Source organism: Cyanistes caeruleus, chromosome 1 (assembly GCF_971803275.1).
Source record: "Cyanistes caeruleus chromosome 1, bCyaCae1.hap1.1, whole genome shotgun sequence".
NCBI classification, from domain to species: Eukaryota; Metazoa; Chordata; class Aves; order Passeriformes; family Paridae; genus Cyanistes; species Cyanistes caeruleus.
The window spans coordinates 37203680-37231204 of NC_141701.1; the positions used below are offsets into that span (position 1 = coordinate 37203680).

The following is a 27525-nucleotide window of genomic DNA, read 5'->3' on the forward strand; positions in this document are numbered from 1 at the left end:
TCAGCCAAATTACTAAAAAGCTTTGGTAATAGTGAGGCCTACAAGGCCTGCCTGCCCTGCAGCACAAGCAAAGGTAAATATCAGGCAGCTGGGCTGGTTCAAAAGGGAGATGAGGACAGGTGTGAACAGGAACAGCCTCAGCTGACACATGCATAGAAATCTCACACGATTTCCTGTTCTCTCCCAAAGGCAGCCCTTTCCTGCCTTGCTCAGGATGATCTGACCTTGGGAGTGGAAACTACCACCACTGCCTCAGGACCTCTCTTCCTGTCCTCCAGCTCCCCAGGGTGCTGTGTCCTGCTGTCTGCACTGCTCCCCCACGCAGCAGCCTCTTCCCACTTCCGTGGCCAGGAGCCATCTCCTTTCCGATACAACAAACAGCCAAACCTTGCGCCAAAAACACCCTTCTCCACCTCCCTCTAAAAACTTGTTCATGTTCATGAATTATGTTCATGTTTAGCACTCCCCTTGTAAGCAACAACCCACTTGCCCTACGCTGTGGCCCAGGCTGCTGCGCAGCGTGTGGGGAAGATGAAGTTTTCCCTGCCACAAGGAGGGGAGGAAGCAGATCTGAGCGGCCCTGTGAAGCACAGCACACTGCTTTGAGGAGACGGGATGAGGCAAGAGCTCCTGCAAATAGCTGCCATTTGGCCCTTGCAAATAGTTACTGCTCCTGCCACCATAATCGGTGGCCACTCCCTAGGGTTTCATAGGAAGTGGCAGGAGAGATATCAGCTGTGCTGCAGCGTGATCTTCTCAAACAGGTGGTCCTCATCTCCTCCAGGGACAGGCACAGGAGGAGCAGACATCTGAGCCATGACTTTGCAATTCAGTAGGATTACTTGCCTTTCCCTGTCCCTCTACTTTTGGAAAAATCTGCCTGCTTGCCTGTGCCTGAAGCTGGCTTCATAATGTTTAGAGCCCACATAATACTCAGCACCCACCCAATTTAATGAAAACTCATCACTTGTGATCCTAGGTTAACCTACATTTTGCTTTCAAACTTGACTATCTTGGTCTACGAGAGATTTGTTTTACCAATGTTATTATTTTTAGCCACCACTATATATGTCTTTCAGTATTGGTAGGATTGGGCTAATATCCATTTAAAGTGTATTAGTACAGTATTAATATGTGTGATCTTCCTTTTGCTATGCAGTGTAACATACTAGCAGCCTATTTGGGCATTATCTTTCTTTTTGAGATCACATGACACAATTCAAACCACCTTAAACTAATCAGGTTCTTCCATTTCCAATCTGACTTGTCCCTCACATGCATTTCAGCGAGGCAGGCTGCTCGTTTTGCTGCAACTTGCACCAAAGATAACAGATAAAGTTTCTGGGGTTTTGTTTTTATTTGTTACATAAAAGGATTATACTTTTAGTTGAAATTGGAACTAAAATAACAGGGTTATGAGCTAGATTAAATTTCAAAATGGTTAAGATAATGAAAATCAGATTTTTTTCATCCATGTGTATGCTCTAATACAGCCTGAGTCAAACTTAACTATTAAGTACCCATTGTGCTCTATTAAAAATATTGCTCTTCAGTAAATAACTAACTTTATTTAAGTTAATTTTATATTAAGTTTATATGCAGAACTCTTCTGTTGAAGCTGATCACCTTACTCAGGAATGAGGACCATTAGTTACATGCAGTATTTTCAGATTTCTAAACAACACTACTCCTTTCAGTGCTTAGAAGCAAAATATTGAGCAATATAAGCAGCAGCAGTAAAGACATGCCAGATACTAACTTTATCAAAATATTTTACTTCTACATAATCATCCATAATCTGTATTAACTTGCATTAATCTCACTCATCTCAGCTACTGTAATATTTCCTTTCCGGAGTTAGTGCTGCTGAAATACTGTGGCTTATATGATTAAACATTTGGACTGTTGATTTATTTAAAAACTTGATTCAGTGATCTGTCACTGGACAGGTTCCCCAGTCTATGATATTGCCAAAGTAAGCAAATTTCTTTCACCAATTTAAAATTCTTTGGCAGCATAAATCCCCACACAGTCCCTGGGTTCTTCAAAGAAGCTTGATACTGAAGCTGACAAGACCACAAAATGAGAACAACCTTGTTTTCAAGACAGCATTTGGTAATGAGACACAAGCCCAATATGGCAAAAATAGGACTTTCTCCACACCCCTGAGTAAGCATAAGAAACACAGAATGCACTCTTCCTGTTGCTCCAAACATGTTTCTCTCACAGGTAAAACAACAGGGCTTTGTACTTACTAGAATAAGTCACCAAGCCAGACAGGGACAAGAATCATTTCATGAGAAAGAAGATAATGACTCTCCTCCAAACACAATTAAGAAAGCAGTGTTTTGCTCCTTCAGAAGAAACACTGCTCCTTTAATCTGCACTGTATGTCCCAAGATTCAGAGAAGATGCTCATAGAGGTATTAGGATTGAGTGGACAGGACAGACCAGTTCTGAGCTTTGATGTCCAGACCATCAGCCATGGGTGTTTTTGAGGCAGACTCCTTCTAAACATGGCTTATCAAATACAGCTTCAATGTTGTCAATTGAAAAGTCCTTCAGTAAAAGGTTTTTTACTTTTTGACAGCAAAAATCTGGGAAATGCTCAATAATATTTATCATGTAGCCTGGTCAGTCTTTAAACCTGTGAGTCCAGGGAACTGGAGCACCTCTAGAGAAAAGGCTGAGCAAGCTGTGCCTGTTTAGCCTGGAGATGACTAGGAAGAGATCCTATCAACACATACAAGTATCTTAAGGATGGGTGTGGAGACAATGGGGCCAGACACTGCTCAGAGGTGCCCACAGAGGTGCTCAGAGGTGGCAGGACATGGGACAGTGGGTACAAACTGAAACACAGGAAGTTCCATCTGTCTAAAAAGAAAAACTACATTCAGGGTGACAGAGCACTGGAACAAGCTACCCACAGAGGCTGTGAAGTCTCCTTCCCTGGAGATATTAAAAACCTGTATGGATGGACCCCATGTAATCGGCTATAGGTGAGTCTGCTTTAGCAAGGGGTTTGAACTACATGATCTCCAGGGGTCCCTTTCAATCCTCAATCCCACTTTCAATCTCAACCATTTTGTGATCCTATGAAAAGGCTATTTTAGCTGATGCAGTACTTTCATTTCAAAAAGACATACTGGCTGATATATAGTTTTAGAGATTTTCTAAGCTGTGAATTGCTACTGTGTATGTAAACCAAATCCTTAGGACAGTCTGGTACACAGCCAAAGTAAATGGTGCAATAGGGATAGGTTAATCAAATGTAATTTACTGATCAGTTAATATAATCTGTACACAACAACACTTGATTTTATAAGCCAGTGCTTATAAATTCTTCAGGAAACATCATCTCTGCTAGTATAGAAACTTTTCTGTCTTGCTAGAGCAACAAGTAACATTTTACTGTCCATCCTCATTAGTTATAGAGCTGTATCAAACCTAACCAATAAATAGTAAGTCTTGTAGAATATATGCAAAGATGATTCATTAAATGCAATTTTTAAACCCTAATACAAATGGATTTTGCAAACTGATTTGGATTAACCAAGTCTGGCTGTGCTTCCATCTGGAAGTTATATTTTATAACTCTGGCCACATCTTGAAAAACAGATTCAGATGTTTGGAACAAATTCAGAACAGTTGTAAGAAATTCTAGGTACAAATGAAATAAAAAAAAATATTGAGCTTTTATGTCTTTGTGGTCTCAGTTTTCTTCCAAGTAGGCATTTATAACCACGGTGTTTAGGGACTTGAGGGACAAGGAAAGAATCTGTGTTATTACCTATGACATATTTACTCATGTGTAATGATGGTTTATTCTTTCTCATACTACTCTGTAATGTTCTAAGCCTATCCTGATAAAGGTACACGATGCTGAATGGCAAGTTAAGAAACCCAGTTAAGAAACATGGTTGAACCATCTGGTCTATCCCCAAAGATTTTCTGATAGGAAAATTGTCTTTATGTGGAACAGGAAAATGAATATCATCCCTATGGTAAGGACATATCAATAGCCATATAAAAAATGTCCTTTTAACAGCAGAGCTTAGAGACCATGAGCTGTGTTAGTATAAAACAGTGTCTGTAAGGGTTGTACAACATACAACAATGTGAAGTACCTAACTCTTTATTTAGGGAAAAACATTATCAAACCATTTTAATCTGAGCCTTCATCTCTGAAACCATACATTAATGTTGAAGCAGTTTAATTTCTCAACACAAAAACCACACACAGGGACAGATGAACACTAGAGGAGAAAGAGTTTGTTTTTGAAATCTAACACATCCAGAGACTTTTCTGCCTTGAAAGGAAAAACTAACCTTCTGCCTTTCCAGCTTGCTTAAAATAACTGTGAAGCCATAAACAGGAAAGTCAAACAAGAGAAATGTGCCCAAGCTTCTCAAAAACATGATGTTGTAGATGGTAGAAGGCAAACGACAAAACAAGATTTCCTCTCCACCCACGCCATTTAGCACAGATGCTCTAGAAATCCCACAAACACACTGTTTTTCTCTCATTGCATATACAAGTTTCCTGACTTACCTAGCCTTTTTGCTGGTCTTGGGTTTTGGCGTAGTATTTTTTGCTTTCTTTTCCTTTGGCTCTTTAGGGGTCTTAGGGACTTTGGGGGTCTTGGGTTCCTTCTTTTCCTTGGGTTCTTTAGGATCCTTCGGTTCTTTTTTTGCCTTGGGCTTTTTCTTTTTCTTCTTATCTTCTTGGGAGCAATCCACTGAGTTTCTGCTTAGATTCTGGCTGTCAAGTCCCCCAGGAAAGTCTTCCTTACCAAAACCTTTACTGGGACCTTCTGCAGCAATGTGATTGTTTTTCTTTTTCTTTTTCTTTTGCTGTGGCTGCGGCTCAATTGACGGCAGATAATCATCGCTTTTCACTAGCTGGGTATTCGGTCCACTAACCTGAGTCATATCCGGCACTGGTTTCTCTAAAAAGGGTTCCGACGGAGAATGCTGAGAGAGATAAATAGAAATAAAAATTGTAGATCTGCAACTTTAATTTCTAAAACTTTGCTCTTTTGGAGCACAAGGCAACAGAGGGAGAAAATATTAAGCACAAGATTAACCTGTTAACAAGAGTCAGAATATCTGAAACACTGTGCAGTAAAACCATAAAGAACAAAGCTTTTTTCAGTCAGAACAGTAGCAAAATAAACAGAGATTCTTGATATATCAACGGTAAAATTATTCTAAAGCTTGTATAAAGTGGAAATAACGAAAATATTTAGTCTTCAGCAAGTCACTGCAAAATAAAAACAATTAATGTTTCAGACATTTCAAAATAGTTGTTAGTAGAATGATTAACTTAATAAAACTATTCAGCCACACTGAAATTTTGTTCTTTGAGGAAAAAGTTGTTAAAGTTTGTTTCAAGACATTTGAAGGAGAATAAAAGTGTATTCACAGCCTGTATTAATAAAAAATTAATTAAGGCAATTTACATTGGTTTATCTGTGACAGGAGGTATTTTGATCAGCAAGTGAAGGATTAAGCCACTTGAAAATGTAATACAAAGTTACATTTTCTGTCCAAGATCAACTCCTTCCATCTTGTACTCGAAACAGATTTGTTCCTGCTCCAGATTGGACAGAGCTACAGTAAGTGCTTACAAACCTGCATAAACATCCTATTTCAAAGTCTCTATAGCATATCAGGTTTACACCAAACTTACAAGCTAGAGGAAAACCTATGTATAATTACACAAATGCCTAGAATAAAATATATTGGATATATTGGCAACCATTTTCACCACAAGGGTTCTGTTCTACATAAAGATCCATGAGTCTGCAGCCAAAAGATATCTAGGCTCTACCATGACTTTGCAGCATATCAGAGCTCTGACCTGCTTCTCCCTGTCTGTGATGGTTATAAATGCAGGATGACAGGATTACTCTTCTAGAAGAAAACTAATAGCATGACAACATACTGATGCCTTTCTTGCACTCACATATATGGTCAGATCATTTTACTTACTCTCTTTCTCTCTCTGTTTTGCCTCTTTTTCTGTTCCCTAAAAATTAAGTCAGGATGGTTCTAGGTGGATGAGTTCCCCATTAATCATGGTGTCAAAGGACAGCCATTTGATATGTTTTATCTGTTGAATTGTGGATTAGAAAAGGTTATAACTAATAAGAATTTTACTTCTGTGGAAAGCAGTACCAGTGTAACTGTAATATTCTTTGCATTTCCCTTTCTCCATTTTTTTTCAAATGGCACTTACTGACAGGTGGCAAGTGCGCAAATGAATGGCTACAAAACCAATCCCTGAGCGTAAGAAGAACTGATGGGCACACATAGATATATCAGCTTCTTATGACCTAGATCTAAATAGAAATGCACTAAAGATTTAGGAAACAAAATTCTTGATGAGAAGTGAATGCATGTGTATATTTCCAAATACATAAATATTATTTTCTCAGTATAAACAAACTGAACCAGTGCAGTCCTAACTACTTCTGCTATTTCTTTACAGTACCAAACCCACTGTGCACTGAACACACTAACATACTCAGAAGCAAAAGGAGCAAGGCTGTCAGGAAGTTAAGATAACAACTTTTTCTGCTGTCTGGGAGAGGTCTGAATGGTACATGCTACACACTACAGTTCTCCATGGAACAGGCAGAACAAGAGGGAAGGCGAGTGACAGACTGGGTCTGGGTCTCTTGGCTTATCAAATAACTTCCAAGGGTGACTTCTGCATGTTTCTGTCCTTCACATGTTTATTAAGATCCCTGTTTGTGCAACTGTGTCTAAGTTGCAGTGGAAATCCAGCTCTAATGAAAACCCAATGCACTCACTGCACTAGCACTGTATCAATCAGCCCCACCCTCAAGACCCCCTCATGATGTTAGTCATCATGAAGTATGAATCAACACCTGCTCTAGAAATCTGCAGTCGCCACAGGCATGTACAGCTCCATGCTGGAAAGTTCACAAAAACTGGGTATCTTTGTAGAAAATGCTATCCCAGAAAGTCAGAAGTAACAATGAGTTCTGCAGTCCAATTACACATCACATAAAATGGAGATCTTTCAGAATGTTCTGATTGGTTGTGAATTTGGTTGACTGAAGTGTCTCAGATTTGTTATATGACACAGAATAAAACTGTCTTCTCTGTACCTCAGACTGTTAAGTGCTTGTACTAACCATTATTTCTAGGAAAATACAGGAAGATTACCGAGATCATCTATAAGTACTTCTTATCCCTGAGTTTTCAGAGCAGTACTTTTAACCTGTATTTTTGCAAAATAGTCAATATATTTCTGCATTATCTGCTATTTCGTGTCTCATGCATCCTACATTTTGCAGAAATTTCAAGTGCAAGTTTCACCAGCTTTTTCACAGAGCTGTCCTCTACCATCTCCAATCCTGTTTTGAAATACTGCTCACCTGCTGTATATAACATATAAGAACTCCAGGGTTTTCTTTCCATTATTTGTAAATTTTGCATTGAGCAAGTTCTTTGAATTTGACACTACATTATTTGTTTGCCATAATAAGAGAGACTTTTATAAATACCTAGAAGCTTATGTATAAGGCACAACTTTCTAGAACAGGTCAAAATCAGTAGTTTTATTTTTCTTCCTCTTATGCATATGAAACAGCCAAACCAACAAGTATTAAAAACCACAAGAAATCCAGTAGTACCATGTAAATTTAATTTTACAAAATTTTCAACATTGCAATTTCATTAGTGGTATGACCATCACTGAAATCAATACTATATTTTATAAATGTTTCAATATTCAAAACAATGAATCCTTGCTGCCTTTGTAACAGTAGTAGGTTGATTTTGTTTAAGTCTGAACAACAACTTTCAGCAGAGTCATAAGCAAATCTGAAATCAAAGCTTTCCAAATCTCCAGAACAGCAGTGTCAGCCCTTCATGACTTGACATTTGCAGTTTCAGTGTCAGATCTGGGCAGAAGGCAAGGCCCTGAGAATGGCAGTGATTGTTTCCGTACTGTAGTACCTGTAAAATTTCAGATTCTTACTTTTCAGAAACCTTATGCACAAGAGTCATTCTCAGGCTCTAAAACAACTGAAGACTGTACATTAGACTAAAACATTATGCCTGAAATAAATACTGAAAAATCTCAAACTTACAGCCTTTTATTTAAAGGATCAAGTTATGTGCATTACCAAGCATAATAGTACTATGATTTTGGTTCATATCACTCAGAATCTCTGGAACATTGAAGCTACAAAAAGACAATTCTGCCCTAATTAGGTTTTGTAGGTTGTATTTGCTGTTACTTGAAAATATATTACTTTTGCCACACGCCACTCCCCTGCAGTTTGGCACATTTTGTAATTCACTTATACATTATTTTCTAAATTGTAGCACTCTTTCAAAGGAATAGCTGTGAATACTTTCATTTTTCTGGGAAGTCTGTGGCTGTACTTCTGCAATATGCTAAAACCGTTTATCCCTAACTGACAACCCCACATTGCTCCCTAGTGTGAAGCTGTGTAGGAGCAGCACAAATCTACTGAGAAGAGACTGGAAGCAGCTTGAAAGATGCATTTTCTTACTCCAAACCAGTTGTCTGCTCTTTCTTAAGTGGGGAGAAAAGGAAGAACAACAGGCTTTCACTATAAATATTAGATTAAGCCTACCACAGGGAATTATTTCAAATAGTTCTACTTCTTTAAATCTAGAAAGGATTAGCTCTAGTTACAGGGTCACAATTTCTAATGAAAGAACCCCATTTTCCATTTATAGAATTTTAAAAAAAATGTATATTACAAGTTTTTATCAAAAGATTGAAAAAAAATTATCTGCATACTTCACAGAAATTGCTTCTCCTGCTGCTTTTAGTAGTAACAAAGCCATAATTTAGTATGTTAGTACAGAATTTAATCTTCCATGGGAAAGAAACCAGTGGAGATTAAACACAAATAGATATTCATCCTATTTGATATTGCAGAAGAATTATTTTTGGTATTATTTGAAATAAGGTGAAAAAGGTGCTCAAAAATATTGGTGTGTTTACTAGACCCACATCTCTTTAAATCTTTTAGAGAAAAGCTGTTTTCGTAAACATTTAACAAAGAACAGATGGCCTGTTTTAATCATGTGAAAAAACCTGGAGCTCACATTAATACTCCTACCAGCGACTACTGGGGCTAGTCACCTCCCTAACCAGCAGCATGGCACAGTCTTCAGTAATTCCATTTAATTTTACAATGGACATTTTCTCATCAGTTCCCACTGCTCGACAGTTAATCAATGCTATTAACATGCAATATCACAATGCAGGACACTCCTAAAGATCACAGCTTATTAGAGAAAAACAAGAGATTCTTCAAGAACTCCGAAGTGTTAAAACAATTTGTGGCACAACAGGCTACACAGCATTGTCAGTAAGAGCCCAACAACACCCAAGGAAATAATAAATGAAAATACTACTAGAGAAATAGAATGGTCTGTTTCTAGACTATGAAATTGCTGGAATTCAAACCTATTTTTGAGCTTCCAAACAGGTACCAAGACTTGAAAAATTAAAACCAATTTGCCTGTGTTTCACAGCTGCTTACACTTTCAGTGTGTAAGCTCATTCTCCCCAGCCCAAAGCACAGAGAGATATCTCAAACCAGGCCTGTTACATGAAGTAGCAAGATGGACAAAATGTAAGATTAATCCAGTGAGGGTGAGTGCCAGGGAGGGAGGTTAAGGAGGAGAGTCTGTCTGTTGCTTGAACAAGGACTGAACCACAATCAACTGCACTGAAAGCAGCTGAGTGTCACTTCCCTAACAGAGCAGCAACTTGAGCCAATATTGAGCTTTACAAAGTATGAAGCAAGAGCAGCAAAGTATGTGATGTGACTCAGCTAACTTTGTGAAATTTAAACATCAGCACCAAACAACAAACAATTAAAAAAAACCCCTTTTTACCATGACTAGACTTTCATTTCCATTGTGGGTATTATTTGCTCTTTTTCATATTTAAATAAAGATTCCATGGTCTTTCCCATATTTAAATAAAGATCTAAAACATCAACAACACTTCATTTAAATTGTCTTGAACGTTGGTTTACTAAGTTGTCTAACAGTAAAGCAAGTGCTTAGTCAGTCCCCACTGACTTCAAAATACAAACCTCTTTGGTATGATCTTCATTCAATGGATAATTTCACTTTAGGTATACCATTGCAGAATATTCTCAACTGCAAACCTCTTCAATTATCACCTTCACTTTGGAGAAGATAAAACAGCAACCTGTGCAAATTCTTTGAACACAGGAGACAGACTACAGCATACTTCCAGCAGCAACTCTACCTAGTGCCACAGAGATCACTCATTTTGAATTTGTATCCTTCCTGATGGGACAGCCCAAAAGGTGTTAAAAGCTATCACATAACCAAATTGCTCCATGATTCTTCCTTTCAAAGGTTAATCACAGGATTCATACTCCCTCTGGATTATTTAGAATGAACTACTCATCTTGACTAATTTGGAAAGTTTCTGCATCATATCGTGCATTGCTTTGTCCCTGCAATTCTCAACTTGTCTCATGAATACTTTCAGCATTAGGCCTCTCTTAGTGCCCCCCTCAGTCTGAAGCCTGTGTCACCCTTTCTAGACGTCCATAAATATTTTCCTGACATTGTCCATATGCAGAGTTCACATAGCAGTAAAAACTCCAGAGTAAACAGGAATCAACACCATCTCCAAAACTCCAGCCAAATGCTAGTACCTACCTTCAGTATTTTTTCTATAGTGGGTGAAGTCCAGAAACATCCTCAGGACTACATTCACACCTATAATTGTTTCAAAAATATGTTTTACCAATCAGCTTCTTTTCCTTTACTGTGAATGAGGATAACTTCCCTTTTCCAAGAAACTACTACCTTGAAGATGTGTTTTTTTCTTTTACTGTACTATATGAAAATACTTAATATTTAACTTATAATATTTTAGGATATATGATTCTGTTTAGAAACAACTCGTATCTCAGTAATTCAGAAACCCTCTTAAGAAAATTGTAGTTCCAAAGTGACAACTGGGATTTATAAACCAACAAGCACTGTCAGTGATCTCTGCAGGAAAAGGAAAGACATCACACCACATGAGAATGAAAGTCTATTTTGCAAATAGGCTTGAAAGGAATCTAAACGTCTTGACATACCTCTTCAGAACACAGATGAAAGTGTATAGAAAACAGACGTTCTATTAATGCCTTTCCAGGAAGACAAAACTACTGTGCATGAAAAAAGTTAATGTTTTAGCAAAGTGCTGCTGCAATACCATTTTATTTCTTACTCTAGTCTTTGGAGAAAACAGAATAATCTAAGACTATTCTACGTCATCCTGCTCTGCTACTGCTTCTGGAAACCTGTTAAAAACAGTACAATTATAAACAAGTTATAACTTGCTGATCCAAAGTTTTTTTAAAAACTTTGAACAAAAACAAATACATAATTCTGATGCCAACAGCATCTGAACAGAGGAGTGGAAGTGATTAAAACTAATCTTAGTGCCCTCCACTACTACTGTAAAACTACTACAATTTCTGATTTTGTGGAGCTGAAAATATCACCCAATTACAGTATTTGGAGGAATAAAAACATGCTATGCAAAATAGAGTTCCTTAATTGAGTCTCAGCACAGCCACAATAATAGAATTATTTATTTACTGGTCATGTACTCTGTGAAGAAACACAGATTACAAAAGACAAATTATACTAATGTGGCCATCCAAAAAAGCAAACATCCCATTATAATTTTACATAATCATATACATTGTTTTGTGCTCACAGAAAAAGTGAGACACATTACTGAGCCTATGGAATATCAGCCAGTGCAATGAGTGCTGACAGTTTGTTCACAGCTCAGGAAACAACTAACTTGTCCCATAAGAGAGCTCCTAGGTTGCTGTCCATTGATCAGAATTGATCAGAATCAGTGTTGGTCAGGCAATCTCAGACAATTGCCACCCTTACAGCAACGAAGCATGCATGCTCTCAACTGTCTCTACATGTAAGACATTGTGACAGCTACCAAAAAGACTGTATGTAACTGGTGATGGGATGGTCAACAAACATTTTATTAATAGTTTTTTTGCTAGAGATTACTTTGCAATATAGACTGACTTAGCAGTATAAGGTTACCCCTAATGCAAGCAGGGCAGGTCCTCAATATTACACAACAGCAGCCTGACTCTTTACTCTCCATCACCACTGTGTAGACTGGTTGAAGACTCATGATTTTGGCAAGTTTTTACTAGCTTGAGCTGCGGAGACACATAGAAAGGGTGGGACAATTAGTTTTACTATTTAGACAATTAGAATTACTGAATTCTACTGGTAAAAGCTTATTGTTCATGTTGACAGCTTGTCCACCTCAAGCCTGCCCTCCATGCATGGGCACAGTAAAAGGAAACTTCACTTTGTGTGCACTCCACTATCAAGCAGAAGACATGCCAGAACATGCCAACATGTTTTACCGCAGAAGTTGTTGATGGTCAGATTTAAGGATCTTAAAGGTCTTTTTCAACCTTAACAGTTCTTTGATTCTGTCATGTAACATCTGTATTTAAAAATGTGTGTATTCTCTTTGTGAAGTTATGTCTGTGAAGTTATTCCCAGGCACAGCTATCAAGATACCTAGTGCTTACTAGAGAATCTCCTGGATTAGAGAATATCCAGGAGATTTACCAACAGTCTTTTCCAACCCCTCTAAGATAAGGCAATGGCTGCTCATCACCAGGCAAGATAGGGAAGTCACACAATAAAGTAAGAATGTGTCAGGATGAAAGAGTCTCCAGAGAATCTAGCACAATACTTCAACTTCTCCAGTAAAGGGGGAATATAGGGGAGGAAACATCTGCACATACTCAACCACAACAGTAACAATTAAACTGCTATTAATAAATAATTAGCACTATAAAAGACTAACCTAACATTTTAGGATATATACAGGCTAAATTGTTGCTCTTGGGCTTGCCTCCATGTTCCCCACAGCCCCCCTGCTTCACTGTGAAAGCTAAGCAGTTCCTCCGAAACAGTCAAATGCAAGCACCCTCCTTCTCTTGGGCACAGACATGCTTTGAAATCCAAGGTCCTGATGGGAGAGACAAAACTGTACTGCCCTATACATGCAGCGTCCACCAGCAGAATTGTCTCCATTCAGCTACTGAACGTCAAATGCATGGAGACCCATCCATCCTCTATGAAGGGTAACCTGTTCCTACATCACATTGCCATCACTATAGTTTATGATGCTCTGGTACCAACTATGATTTCCACTACACACCCTGTTCCCTACCCAGAAAAAGAAAATGCAACAGAACAGACCTGGCTGACTTGATACATTAAGCACTTAGGGCCTGCCCACAGTAATAAAAGTGATAAATGTCCTCTAAAACTTTGTTGTTTCTACAGAAGACTAAAGTTGCTCAGAGAACCATTTTCCTTAATTGAGAACTTAAATAGATCATATCTACTCATATCAACAATCTTTCTGTTATCAAATTTAAATCGCAGTGACATGCAGTAAATGGCATGACTACAGAGAAAATCAAAGATAAGCATACATGCTACATGCCCTGGTTCTTCTGACCACAGACAACTGAAAAAGTTCCATCTGTGCTTTCACTGCTGCAAGTAAGAGTAGCAGTAATAGCATAACACACAACAGCCAGAGAGTTTCTATTCTGGTACTTTTTTTTCCCCCATCCCTTCTAACACCCAAGAATTACAGGAGAACTTATTTAACAGGCTATAAACGTAAAAAATATAAGGTGATGGGTAATAAAATACTATATTGTATGTTTACTTGATAAATACATACTATTAAAAAACTAAAAATACAAGGTGTATGTGTTAAGTCAGAAGCAATACTTTTTTTGATTTGCCAAACCTCTAATAAACTATTCTTTATCTGAATTCAGAAAAAGTACACTTTGTCTTCTTGTAATTTATAATAAAGAAGTTTACTTTAGTCTAAGGAAGGGAGAAGACTATAGAGAGAAGGGCAGTATGTTTGGGGCGAGTTTTTTCATTAGAATAAGCTTAAGACTTGCAGGCCAAGAAACATTTCTCTCCTGCCTGCTCTGCAGCACTTAAGGATCAAGTAAATACAAATGACAGGAATATCCACCTGTCTGATGAACATCTTGTGAGCTCCATTCCATTACTTGTAAGGACAATACAAATGCTTTTTAACAATGAATCACAGAATCATAGCATATCCTGGGTTGGAAGAGACCCACAAGGATCATCAAAGTCCAACACCTGGCCCTGTGCAGGACACCTCAAGAGTCACATCATGTCCCTGAAAACATCCAAATGCTTCTCTGTCAGGCTTGGGGCTATGACCACTTCTCCAGAGAGCCTGTTCCAGTGCCCAACCGCTTCTGGAGAAAAACCTTTTTCCTAATATCCAAACCAAACCTCCCCTGACACGGCTTTACACCATTCCCCCAGGTCCTCCCATTGGCCACCAGGGAGAAGTGGATTAGTGAGTGCCAATCCCTACACTTCCCTTAATGAGGAAGTTATACCTGCAAAAGGACCACTCTGCAACAGACTGTAAGGAAATCCACTAGGAGCAGATGGGAACCATGTGGCTACAACTGAATATTGCCCTAGTGTAATTACTTGGCACCACTACACGCCTCTGCATTTTTTTACAACATGCCTGTATCAGAAAGTCTTCAAACTCAACCTTCTGGGTGCCCTGCTTGTGTATGCATGCCTTAGTGGCCTTTCTTCTGGGCTTGTCTTCCAGTATTGGGAAGCTTTAGAAAGACACCACTCAGAGCCAGTCCTTTAAGCCTTCCTGACGTAACTCACACTCTGTTTCACCACTATTATCTGCCCCAGGGCAATCTCTAACCCCTCTTCTGAGGAGACCCTAATGCAAGGGTCTTCAACGGGCCACCTCTGAGAAAGCCATCTCTTAGAGACAGCCTGGAGACCACAGCTGCCCAAGAAGCCTTCACTCATAGACATGAGCAAGTTGCTTTTCAGCAACTGAAGAGCACAACATCAAGCATTCATAAAACAGTAAGATACAGCAACCACCAGTAAAATTCTTTCAAATGTATTTTTAAGCCATTACATTTATTAGTGTATGATGTTTGCTCCAACACAGTACGAATAGATGTAACTTCTCTGTCATTTTCCTAATCCCTTCCTAATATACTTAGGAAAACAAAAGCCCAGAATTTTTGTGTTAAAAGCTCCCTACCATCAGCTTCTTGTTAAACATCCATGTTTAAGAAGCCTGGACATATAAAAAATATACCAATCACAATTTAATGACAAACATGCATCAGATGACAAGGCTGGTGAAAAGAGGATGCAATTCATAGGGAGCCTTTACTAAGAACTTTATCACTTCCCCCACTGCCCACCCTTGTCAAAGAACAAACAAGTTTTCCCCAAAGGTATAAATATGTATAGCATGGTCTAATAGTTCAAGGAAAGGGCAATGGCCCTTGATGCTAAAGATTTCAACAATGTGAAAAGGACTAGAAACCCAGAGTTTTACTCCTGTCCATAGAAAGGAGGACCCACTGAAGTCCCAAGATACTTCCACAATACCATCCATAAGTATTTTTATTAAATCATAGAGCACTCTGAATTTTTCCATGTTCTGCAATAAGGTATTTTTGTAATTTCACCAAGATATCTTGCAGTTAAGAGTGTACCAGATTCAGAAAAATTAACTGAAAGCATTAGGAGAAACATTACCAGCACAGATAACACACTTTAGTTTCAGTTTGGAGCTGGCAAATGTTCACTTGAACAATATTTTATCTGGATGACTGGAAGAGACCCCACTGGGCAAATAAATACAATACTCTTTTTTCCCCTCTGCAAGGTGAAGTTGTACAGTATCCACAGGCAAAAAATTAAATCCTTTTCATTCACTACTTGTGCTGGTGCCCTTCTTTTTCTAAACTACAACTTGTACTCAAGTCTTTCCTGGTACCTATTTTTTAAAAAAAAAGAAAACCTCACAGAATTCTCTGATCACATGGATTTCGAACACTGTAAAATACTAAGACACCACAAGTTAAACCACTTTAAACCATTTTTTTTAATTATTCAATGATTCTAATCTTTACATTTGCTAACTTCTTCTGATTAAAAGAGCCTCATCTCAGAATTTTCTCTGAAAAGACCATATTTGCTAAATGTTTTTTGATACCATAAGATTATATCCACAGTATCTCAATCAAGCTGTCTCTACTGTTTATGTCTACTCCAAATCTTAAAATGTTTAATTGCTGCTGTTTCAATCTCATAGTAAAGGTGACCACACTTAGTACTACGAGATTCATAATTTAAAACTGTAGCTCTATAATCTGGCATTCTAAATGCCATTTCCTTAATCACAAAGAAGTACCACATCATGAGAGAAAAAGAGACTCCAAAATCCCACTGCCACCATCACTTTTACTTCTATTCGATGTCTCAAATAAGTTGGAATTACTTTTCTAACCCATTTTTATCCAGTATTAAACTTCTTGTCTGGCAGTAATTCAAAACCTTTCTTCAGGCACTGACCAATGAGCCAGCCTGCAGATGAAACAGCAAATATGCAATGTTGTCTTGAAAAGATTACTTAAAGTACATTGTAACCCTAAGAAAACACACCATAAATTATAAACATATTTTTATTTTTTTAAATTACAGTCTAAATTATTTAAGTATTTCAAATACTAGACAATAAAGAATAATTGTTGTTACTAAACTAATTTCATGCCCTATTGCTTGACTTTCTACAATAATATCTTTAAGCTACATCATGACTCTTCCCTAATTACTCTACACCTGCTGCCTCTTGCAGTTCACAGGATGGATGAGACTTCCAGATTACATCAGATCTGAATGACTATGACACTATTCCAAAGACAAGGCTCTCATTACCTTTAAAACTTAAGTACAGAAAGGGGAAAGACTATGAGGAGGGATGAAAGCAGTGAACATCAGGAAAGATAAGTTACTTCTTCCTACCAACCTCAACTCCTTGTGATACTTCCACCCCACCGCCCCCCAATGGGCTTTTGTTTTGTTGGGTTTTGTTAGGGTTATTTTTTCCATTTATTTTAAATTACATAATCATTTCTTATTAAGAGGGGTTTCCAGCAAAGGACTTACCATGGACCTTCTTATTGAAAACTGCTTAACGATGACTGCAAGAAAGCACCTACTTGGATAACTACTGGCTTCAGCTTCAGGGCAATACAGCCCAGCATAACACACACAAAGAAGCCCCAAATCCCACTATCACTCTTGCCTCAGGCAACTCCCTATCCCTCTGTCCTGGTTTACTCATATGTAAAATGAAGAATACACATTATAGGAGACTCTAGATGATGAATAAATCAGTGGTTTGTGAATTTATCTTTTTTTTTAATTATGATTAAAACTGCTATTTAAAAAGCTCATTTAGCTATTTTTACAAAGATATGAAGAGAGGCACTGTTTGTAGGAAGAGTCCACCTGGTACAAGGGATTCAATGATATTCATTATTGGGTTTACTGGGTAATCTACAGTCAACAAAATATCAGAACATACCTCAAATAATAAAACTAAAGTAATTAAACAGCTACTTCTATCACAGAAAATCTTCTGCAGGTAGAGGAAAGAGGACAGAGAAAACGTGGTCGCATATACAGATTACATCCTATTTTACAGGCACGAGGAACATGTATCAGTCCTACTTCTTAAGATCTTTCTTAACTACTGCTTTGCAGCTTGCCATCATTCCATAAACACGATCACTTACATTTTGAGCACTAAGTAACATTGTTTAACGCTTTCTGTCCCTTCCTTAGTTCTTTCTCGATACTTACTTTCAAAATGTACATATAAGTGTTACAACCAAACCTTCTTGCCAACTGGAGATACAAGGCAGTTGGTAACAAACAATTACAGTTTTCCAATGCCCTCATCACAGCCCTCTTTCAGAGCCACCCAGGCTTACAGTAACATAAATATTGAAAAGCTTTAAGCGTCCCATATTAAGTGTGTGGGTAAACAACAGAAGAAGAGTTAAAAGCTGCTAATGTTCTTCATATACATGCATTTACTATTATATACATATGTATTCAAACATCTAACTTTCATGTTTAAATTGTTTCTAATGATGTCTGACTCCCTCCCCAAACTACAGCTCACTTTCCAGTATCTTACCAAAAATCAGTGCAATGAAAAACCTGCCCTAACCAACCCCAAAACCAGCCTGCAACAGGGATAAAAACCCAAAACATCACAAGACATCAACTGCATCAAGCCAGTTCTTCCCTGGTTATATGCTCAAGAATTAACTTCTCCCATCCTGTCATGTAGAAGATACCCAGTCATCAAGTTAAACAACTTCTATGAAGATAAAACACATTGCAAATACAGGTTTTCCTTTTCCCTCTCCTCGGTCTAAATAGATAAGGAAAATAATCTGGAAAGCCATGATTTGTGCAATGGCTTTCTTACATTTTGTTTTCAATACACTCCTAAATAGTTAAGCAGTAATTCTAAAAAAGTCTGATTACCCATCCTTTAAACACCTATGGTTGATCAAGTCACAGAAATCAGAGAGCAAAAGGTTTAATATATCTTCAGCAGTGATACATTTTATACCAATGACACCTATATATTACGAGAGAAAACCTACTAAAGATTTAATGGTGCCAATTAAAGAAGCCAAGAGTTTGCATGGCTCAATGGCTGAGTCATAGACCTTTTCCCCATAATAGGTTCCATTATGGTCCTGAACTCAAGCTGTGGGAAGAGGATTACAGATGAGTAAGAGGAATTAGTATTTTTAAATGTTATTACCAAGGAAGGTGTCCTTTAAGCATTACACAGCTGAATGTCTCTCCTAGCAGCAGAGCAGCTTGTGCTTACACACCATCCTGGTTCTAAGTGAGATCCTCAGAATTGTGGACACCTCACTTCAAAACAATAACTCAGAAAGTAAATCCATCAGTGTAGAGCCCTCTCCATTTTAATCAATATTTCATATGCATTTCCAAACTTTAAATATTTCCATACTTGTAATTTTTGTGCTGCTTTATTACCCCTGATTTTTAAAAATTTATAGATACTCACATAAAACAAGGTAAGACTGTGTAGCTAAAGACCAAAATAGTTTGTACTTAAACCACAGGATGTCTGTAAACAACTGGTGTGATGTGCAATGAGGAAAAGAAAATTAAAATGTTCAAGTGCCTCTCAAGATTGCTTCCAGTAAACCTAGGGAAGTATTTGTGCCAGAGTACAACAATGGACAAAATTCTGATCATCCACATCAACAACAATTACACCTCAGGCATGAGTACAGATTATCTTGAAGGAGAAGTCCAAAGGGAATTTAACTTACTTTAGATAGATTGCTATTTATCAAAACACTGACAGATCCTAATACAAGAAATGAAAATAATTAAGATGGGTAAAATTGACACCAGAGCAAATTCAGTATGAAATCAGTATCTAATAAATTTAGGACAGTCAGATGCCTGTTCCAGCATTAAAACTGATGTGATTTGGGTAAGAATTTCAAAAAAAAAAACAGGAATACTGGAAGCAAAAGCCAAGTGTTCTTTAACCTTGATGAGGTTTAGAAAAGCAGTTCATAAGATGGCACATGTGACAGCTGGAAGCTCAACTCAATGGCCCAGACAATCTTTACAAGTACTTTCCCTCTAATGACTGGGAACAATAAAAATCAACAGCAAAATCTTGTTTACATTAAAAAATAAATGCATTTTAACAAATCCCATTTGGAATACGACAAACATCAAACATACTAGTTAAAAAAGAAGAGTTAAATAGCTTAGAAAAACATTTATGTTCCATTTTCTTGGGGAAGTATCTATTAAGCAGACTAATAGGGCTCATAAAACAAGCTCCTGGTCACAAATTTTATCTTCAAACCTGAAAAAAGGGGTTGGTTACCCAAGAAGCTTTTATAGCTACACTAGCCAAAATAGAAAAAACTCTGTAGTATGACCTGTTTCATAAGCCTTCACACACATCCTTAAGTCATCACAGCTATAAATATGATTACTCAGATACCCCAAAGAAAACCTCTGTGATTTCAAATGTCTGTTTTTATAAATTTTTTTCTTTGTCAAGTAATTGTCTTTGCTTCATGACTGTCATACAAAATGCAGCAATGCTGTTTAAAATAGAAAGGGCTGCTTATTAAATAAAGATGCCAGTGCCAGTGTTCTTTTGGAATAACTTTTCTATTCCCTGGTTTGGACAATTTTCCCCAAACATTGCAGAAATGATTTTTATTTTCAAATACTCTAGACAATAGAAATTTTAGAAAAGCAGAAATAGCCAATTTATTAAATTACTGATCATCCATCATTTGTTCATTTACACAGTTACATCATTTAAATATTAGCAATATACTTGTAAGGAGTGGGTTAGTGCAGGAGGAAACCAGTATCCAGTAGCTGGGCCTGTGTCTTAACCTGCCAACAAGAATTTTGCAACCAAAAAGGCTCCCGAGAGAATTTCACCTCTTTTTAATTCTGTGTTGGAAAACTTGCTCTTTCTCAAGAGCTTCCTACACACATTCCTAATACAAGAGATCAGTCAATAAGGACAAATGAAGGTAGAACAAATTCTTCCCTCAGAAAAAGAGGAATCTTTTCCATAGAAATTACCCCATAGCTCCTAGCCCAGAAGTCCATGGCCTGCTTTGAGGGCTCTCCAAACCAGTTAATCAATAACCTAAAACCCTTTCTTCTATCCCCACCCATTGGGGTAATTGAGTGGTTTATAGAACTCTTTTGGTTTAGGCTAAGTTTGATACAAACTGATGTAGAGACACTCAGAAGAGACAGAAAGGAGCAAGAGTTTTTATCTTTTACACCTACTAGTAAGTCTTACATGGTTCATCAGTGAAAAAGCAAGACATCCTGCAGATCATACTTCAGCTACTTACAATCCAAGTTTTCTTGGATATCTATTTTCTCCCCCACAATATTTTTTTTTTTTGCTTCACTTATGAATACAAGCATCTATCTCTTCAGCAGCTACAACTCGCAGAACATATTTCTGAGTTAAAAGGAAAATACACTGATTGAGATTTAAGTAATTCTGTGTTTATAACTTGCAAGAGATAAACTGTTGGTTTTCTAGCATTGAAGTAAGGTAGGCATTTTCACATGCACTGCTAGTGTGCTTTCCATGTAGTAGCCCCTACAGTTCTGCATGAGAATTTTTAATTATCCAAGTAAGTATAATCAGTAAAAACTCTTTAAATGAAGGAAGTTACATCCTGAAGCTGAAGAGTTTATATTCTAGATCTACTAGAAAACAAAGTAACACAGAAGACAACACCCAAAGGCTTTTTTGCTTTTTTGAGGACATGTAAATCCATAGAAGTCAAGCTGACATTTGAGAAAGTGTGCAGGACCTGACAAACAAGCAGAGCTAACTCAAGGTAGGGCTTCTAAAGCAGGCACCCCTCAGAGCACCAGGCAGATGTGGAGGAGCCCAGGATGGTGGGGGTGGAAGACAGCGGAGGTTTGTGGTCACCTCCATAACCCTAGGCGTGTTACCATCTGCATAGTTCCACCCTTTGAAATGGAAACAGTGATCATGTTTGTGTGACCCACCAACAAATTCCCACTGATTCAAGTTACACAAAGGTTATCTGGTGGAAGAAGTTAACAGATAAGGAAGGTACATATCACCAGCTAAAGCCATCTTTTTGTAAGTGGCTTACTAATACTGACCTATCAAACTCGGGTAACTGTGGTTTCACGTTGACACTTCCCACTACAAATTTTACAGCCCCCCAGAAAAGGCTCAGCTATGTCCAGTTCCCTTCAAAGCCAAAGGCAAATATAATACATAACAAATAAAACAGTCTTTCCATGGCCTTTCCAAAAAAGGTGGCACTATACAATCCATAGCTTTCAGGTGAGGTGTGGATACATCATCAAGAGCCAACAGAAAGCTCCCTCCTGGAGAGATAATAGAATGGCTTGGGTCAGAAACAACTTTAAAGGCAATCTAGTCCAATCTCCCTGCAACAAGCAGGGGCATCTTCAATTCAGTCAGGTTGCTCATCCAACCTGACATTAAACACTTCCAGGGGATAGGGCATCTACCACCTCTCTGGGAAACCTGTTACATTGCTTCACCCTTACCATAAAAGAGTCTTTTATCTAATCTAGGCCAGTCCTCTTTCAGTTTAATATCATTACCCCTTGTCCTATCACAACAAGACCTGCTAAAAGTCTGTACCCATCTTTCCTATAAGCCCCTCCGTAGGTACTGAATGGCTGCAATAACATCTCTCCAGAGCCTTCTCTTCTTGAGGCTGAACAACCCCAACTTTCTCAGCCTTTATTCATAGGAGAGGAATTCCTGACTTCTGATGACCTTCATGTTCCTCTGTGAATTCTCTCAGATCTATGCCTCCCCTGTGCTGAGGGTCCCAGAGCTGGATGCTGCACTCCAGGTGGGGGTCTCACAAGAGCAGAGCAGAATGACAGAATCACCTCCCTTAACCTGCTGGCCTCACTGCTTTTGGTGCAGCCAAGGACACAACTGGCTTTCTGTGCTGCCAGCATATTTTGGCAGATCACATGCAGTCTTTCATCCACCAGCACCTTCAAAAGTCCTTCTCGGCATGGCTGCTCTCAATCCCTTCAACCCCAGTCTGTAATTGATACCCTGATGTAACAGCTTGCACTTGGACTTGCTGAACCTCATGAGGTTCACACAAACTTACTCCTCCAGCTTGTCCAGCTCTCTCTGGATGGCATCCAGACCTCAGGTACATCAACTTAAACACCCAGCCTGGTGTCATCTACAAACTTGCTGAGAGTGCACTTGACCTCCCTGTCAAAGCCATTGATGGAGACACTGAGCAGGACTGGTCATAATACACTTTTCTGGGACAGGCTGTCTCTGCATTTTGATTTACATTGAGATGCAACTACTGTCATTTGAGACACCAGCCTGAGCAGATCCCATCAGAAGTGAGATTTATGTTACACCACAGAATTCTGTTCTGTCAAATTTCCCTCTTTCAACCCCCCTTTTTTTTTCTGTTGGCAGGATCTGCAAGCTTCTAGTAGTGGACATGTAACTTTCCTAATAAACTTCCCACATTCATATATTTTCTTATCATATAAACCTGCTCTCCTTAATCAATTTTCCCAGGCTGCATAAAAGTAGTCTGCAAGGGACTTCAGAGGTGGAACAGACCAGGATTTGGAAACACCAACTTAAAGAAATCTTAACAGATACACGAGCAATACAAAAACAAAACTAATCATCAGTAATCAACTCTATTTTTCTTTTGGGGTGGGAAGACAGCACTTCTCCATATGGCCTTTTCAATTGCACTTCAATATGACAAAGTGGGCTTGAAATCACAGACTTTCTAAAAATTCTTTGATGTTACATTTGCTGCTAAGGTACATTTATGTCAAAGAGCCCAAGATACTTATCAGACTCCATAGTCACAGCAACAAATGAAAAGAGCCTTTGAATATATTAGCTATGGCATGTCACAGGTAGGCCTTTCCCCAGCTCCTCTAGTAACTGAAATAAACCAATAATTAAATCAGAATGTGTCACTAGAACTGGAGGGGAGGATGGAAAACAAAACAAAACAAACACACCCCCCCCCCCCAAACCCCCATATTTTATTTTCTGTGGACAAACACCTACCTCATTTAGCAGCACCAACTGAGGTAACCCTTAATTTAGATTCTCCAACTAGTTTCATTAACATTGTTCTATGAAACACCTCATATTTAGTGCAAATATCTTTAGTATCCTTGCTCCAGACATTCTGTCCACAACCTACAGTAAAATGAAAAAATTCCTGTAGACAGATCTTAAATCAGACATGCCTACAGCAATACCAGGTCTAGATTTGGGGTTATACTGTAATGTTATATTAGAGCTAGAGAGCTGTGTCTAAAGCCACACTTTTAACTTACCCCTGACTATCATAACAGTTTCTGAGTTACATTTTTGGGTGCTGCTGAACAGAGCAGCAGGGAACTTCAGAAACTCACCACTGCTGCAGAGCACCTCAAGCACGCCCCACAGGAACATTGGCAATACTGACACCAAACAACCAAACTAATCTGTGTCAGTCAGCAAAAAATCCCCCAATCCCAGTCCAATACCCTAGGTCCAACATTATTTGGTTTCCAACAAGTTTTCCTAGAATATTTCAAAGGAGGCCTGCAGAGAGAAACACAGCCAAGCAGTCTTCCAGTATTGCAGTATTCCAGTATTGTCCCTATGCTCATCTCTGACAATGCTTGCCCCAAGAGACATCTGCACGATCCCATTAACAAACATACAAATAACAATCATAATGCCTAAAGTTTTAGACCAGTTTTCATGACTGTGTATTTCATACACAGTTGTACAAGTAAACTGTGATGTCAGATTTTTAGGGTAAGGTGTCACTTTAAATTCAAACATGCACTGTGTCTTATAAGCCTCCCACTATATTTAGCAACAATTGGCTGGTACAGAAGGATTTCTTCCAAAAATAAAATTAAGGCCTTCGTATCATCCAGTGCTCACATGTAAGGAAAATTGCAGTATTATCACACTTATCAGAGTCTTGCAGGGCCAAAAAAGATATGAAGTACCAGAATGCAAGTGGATAGAGGGCCATCTGGAGAGAAAGGAGATGTAAAAGAAGAGTGGAAAAAACAAGCATTCATATTGACTACTAGACATTAGAAAGTTTGTTATGAAGCTTGTTATGAGTCCTCTCTTCTCTACCAGGAAAATGACATCCAAAAATCTATGGAACTATTAACTTCTCAGTCACTGTGGTAATATTATTTTGTTTGTGGGAGTAACAGATATGTAACAGAATACAATTTAACTAGCACAATTAACATGGACCAATTTCTTTTTTATTCAACCAAATAAATTATTCAGTCTGTTATAAGAAAAGTCTACTGTAAGTGGGTATACATTCCTTTTGGGAACTCTTGTATAACATGAAAATTTCCTCTATGACTACAACAACAAGAGTTTACATTTAAGAAAAATACAAACAAATTAATATTTTAATATTAATATTTTCTAAGTGGAAGTTGAAGCCTAAATAAATGTTTGGAGCTCCCTACAACATTCTTGCAATATATCAGTGGTAAATTTAGGTTTGCATACTGAAAAAAAAAGTGTTGCATTCATGAAGACAAATACTTGCAATTTTCCAAAATTAAAGGGTTAATAATATGCCATAGAAACCTGCCAAGATTCAGAAATCATGATGTTAGAAAGTTAAGATTGTAGGCTTTCAGTACTTAAAGGGGCATTTAAAAAAAAGAAGAGGAACTTTTTACACAGGCAGCTAGGGACAGGGAAATGGGGAATTCTTTTAACTAAAAGAGAGGATTTAGATTAGATGTTAAGAAGAAATTATTTCCTCAAGCCATTAGAGAGGCACTGAACAGGTTGCAGAGAGAACTTGTGAGTTCCCCACCCATAGAAACGTTCAATGCCAGGTTGGATGAGGACCTGAGGAACCTGATCTAGTGGGTGGCATCCACCCAGGGTCAACCCACTACAGTACCCCTGCCTGTGGTGGGGTGGTTGAAGCTAGGTCCTATTTAAGGTCCCTTCCAATCCAAGTCATTCTATCACCCTGTGATTTCTTAACATTTAATTTCCACAGAAATATGAACCCATTCCCAGAAGTTCTTCATATTTGTGCATGCTCAGCATAACACAAGAGCTGCTGTCTCCTAAGCTTGGCTAACACAGTAAAACCACAGAGGAGTACAGAAAAGAGTTGCATCCCAATCCTGAGGAACAAGAAAAGCAAAGGAACAAAGATTCCTCCCAGTCCAACAGTGAAAAATCAGAGAGATCCACTTTTTTTTCTTCTACATCTCTGTATAACTGCAGTACTATCACGTTAACCTCTACAAGTACCAAATTCCTACAGAAGAAGTGGAATGTCCTGCTTTGAACTGTTAAGACTGGTCTTCTCAGTCTTCTTGAGCTGCACTCTTAAGCAATAAGTGCAATACTGGAAGGAGTGACAAAGAGTAAGGAGGTGGCCCATTTTAGAGTAACAGATACCCAAGTAAGAACTTAAATTGGGGGGTTTATGAATTTTGGTTTTGAATAAATAACAAAATGTATTGCCATCATCTCTATGCTCCTTTTCATAAACAGAGGCAACACTACACCAACCTTGCAAGGAACAGAGAAAATTCCAACTAAATAAGTAATGTATAAAGTTCAGTAAAATCAAAAAGAATGATTTATAAACTCTGGAAAGAGCAAACCCACACTCAGATCACTTAGTCATCCTGTCTCTCAGTTCTGTTTCCTCATAAAGATAATTTAAAAAATTTATCTAAGTTTTATTTCTAACTTGCTGTGCTTATAAACAATTCTCTATGCTGAGGGGAAACAAAAAAAAACCCATTTAGTACTCAAAGAAGACAATTCATTAACTGACACTGGAAGCATCTTCAATATGACACACCTAATGAAATTGTGCCAAGTTCTTTGGTAGAAAGGGGATGTTCTTTCACCTCTTCAATAACAAAATAGCTGCAAATACTTTAGTTGGAAAACAGCCCTACTTTTCCCAAAAAGAAAAGACTCCTGAAATCAAATCAGTCATTAATATTTGTGTGGAGTAAAAGAGATTTTTGGAGAAGCTGGAATGCAGCTTGTTTGTCACTAATTCATAAGGACAAAGCTTTCTAAGACTACTTACAGAAGTTTTAATTTATCAAAATTTGAGGAAAATCTCAAGGGCTGGTTACTGAGGGCAGGTCCTACAAAAACACAAGCTGTGTAAGAGTATTAAAGAGCCCAAAAGCTTGCTGCCAGAAGAAGAGGCAGTCCCCATTCTGCCTCAGCAAGCATTTCCACTCCTACACCACCAACTTGGGTGATCTTGTGGTTACACAATGGAGAGCTGCCAGGAACATGACCTGGCCAGATAAGCCTATTCACCAAATGAACAGACAGGTTGATGCAAGGAAGCAGCAAAGTTTCTGTATCCCAGACCACAGCCACCTTCATCTGTGTAGATTTTTTTTTTTCATTTTTTTTTAAAGCTGATTAGATATTGGGAGTTACTGAGTTCACACAGCTGTGCTGGGAGCTGTCAGTGGGCTATTTGCCCACAGCAGGGTGGCACAAAGGTACACCATGAAGCAGTGTGAAGAGCAGTAACAGGCACTACTGTACCAAATGGCTGCCTCTGGCAAGGGCTCAAGAGGCAGGTGACTCAAGCAGAGAGAGGTGGAGTGACTCCCTAAACTTCTCTGTCCCCATTTTAATACAGACATTGGCCATTTCCTCTCTGTTCCTACAGTTCAGCACTGCTCTGTCAGATCAGCTCAGCCTTTCCCTGCCCCTTCTCTGATCACTGCTTCTTACTCTGCTCCTACCAGCTCCCAAGAAGCAGTTTCAACATCTTTAAACCACACTGGCAAACTTGTGAATATGTAAAAAGAATAGATGTGCAAATAAATGCTCTAAACACTCAATGGTACCAAACTTTGCTC

At 38.3% G+C, this 27525-nt stretch overlaps 1 protein-coding gene and 1 long non-coding RNA gene across 7 annotated transcripts in view; one reads left to right on the forward strand and one right to left on the reverse strand.

Moving 5' to 3' along the window:
- The window catches only part of CHD7 (chromodomain helicase DNA binding protein 7), a 131151-nt gene that overhangs the window by 52941 nt on the left and 50685 nt on the right, over nucleotides 1–27525 (reverse strand). For all 6 annotated transcript variants that reach the window (XM_086887132.1, XM_086887141.1, XM_086887136.1 and 3 more), the window contains one exon: nucleotides 4553–4974. In XM_086887132.1, coding sequence (XP_086743258.1) covers nucleotides 4553–4974 — 422 coding nt within the window. The remainder of the gene's footprint in view (nucleotides 1–4552; nucleotides 4975–27525) is intronic.
- On the forward strand, nucleotides 5482–7141 carry LOC147655435 (uncharacterized). Its single transcript, XR_015286334.1, has 2 exons — nucleotides 5482–5618; nucleotides 6494–7141. It is a non-coding gene; the product is annotated as an uncharacterized LOC147655435 (long non-coding RNA).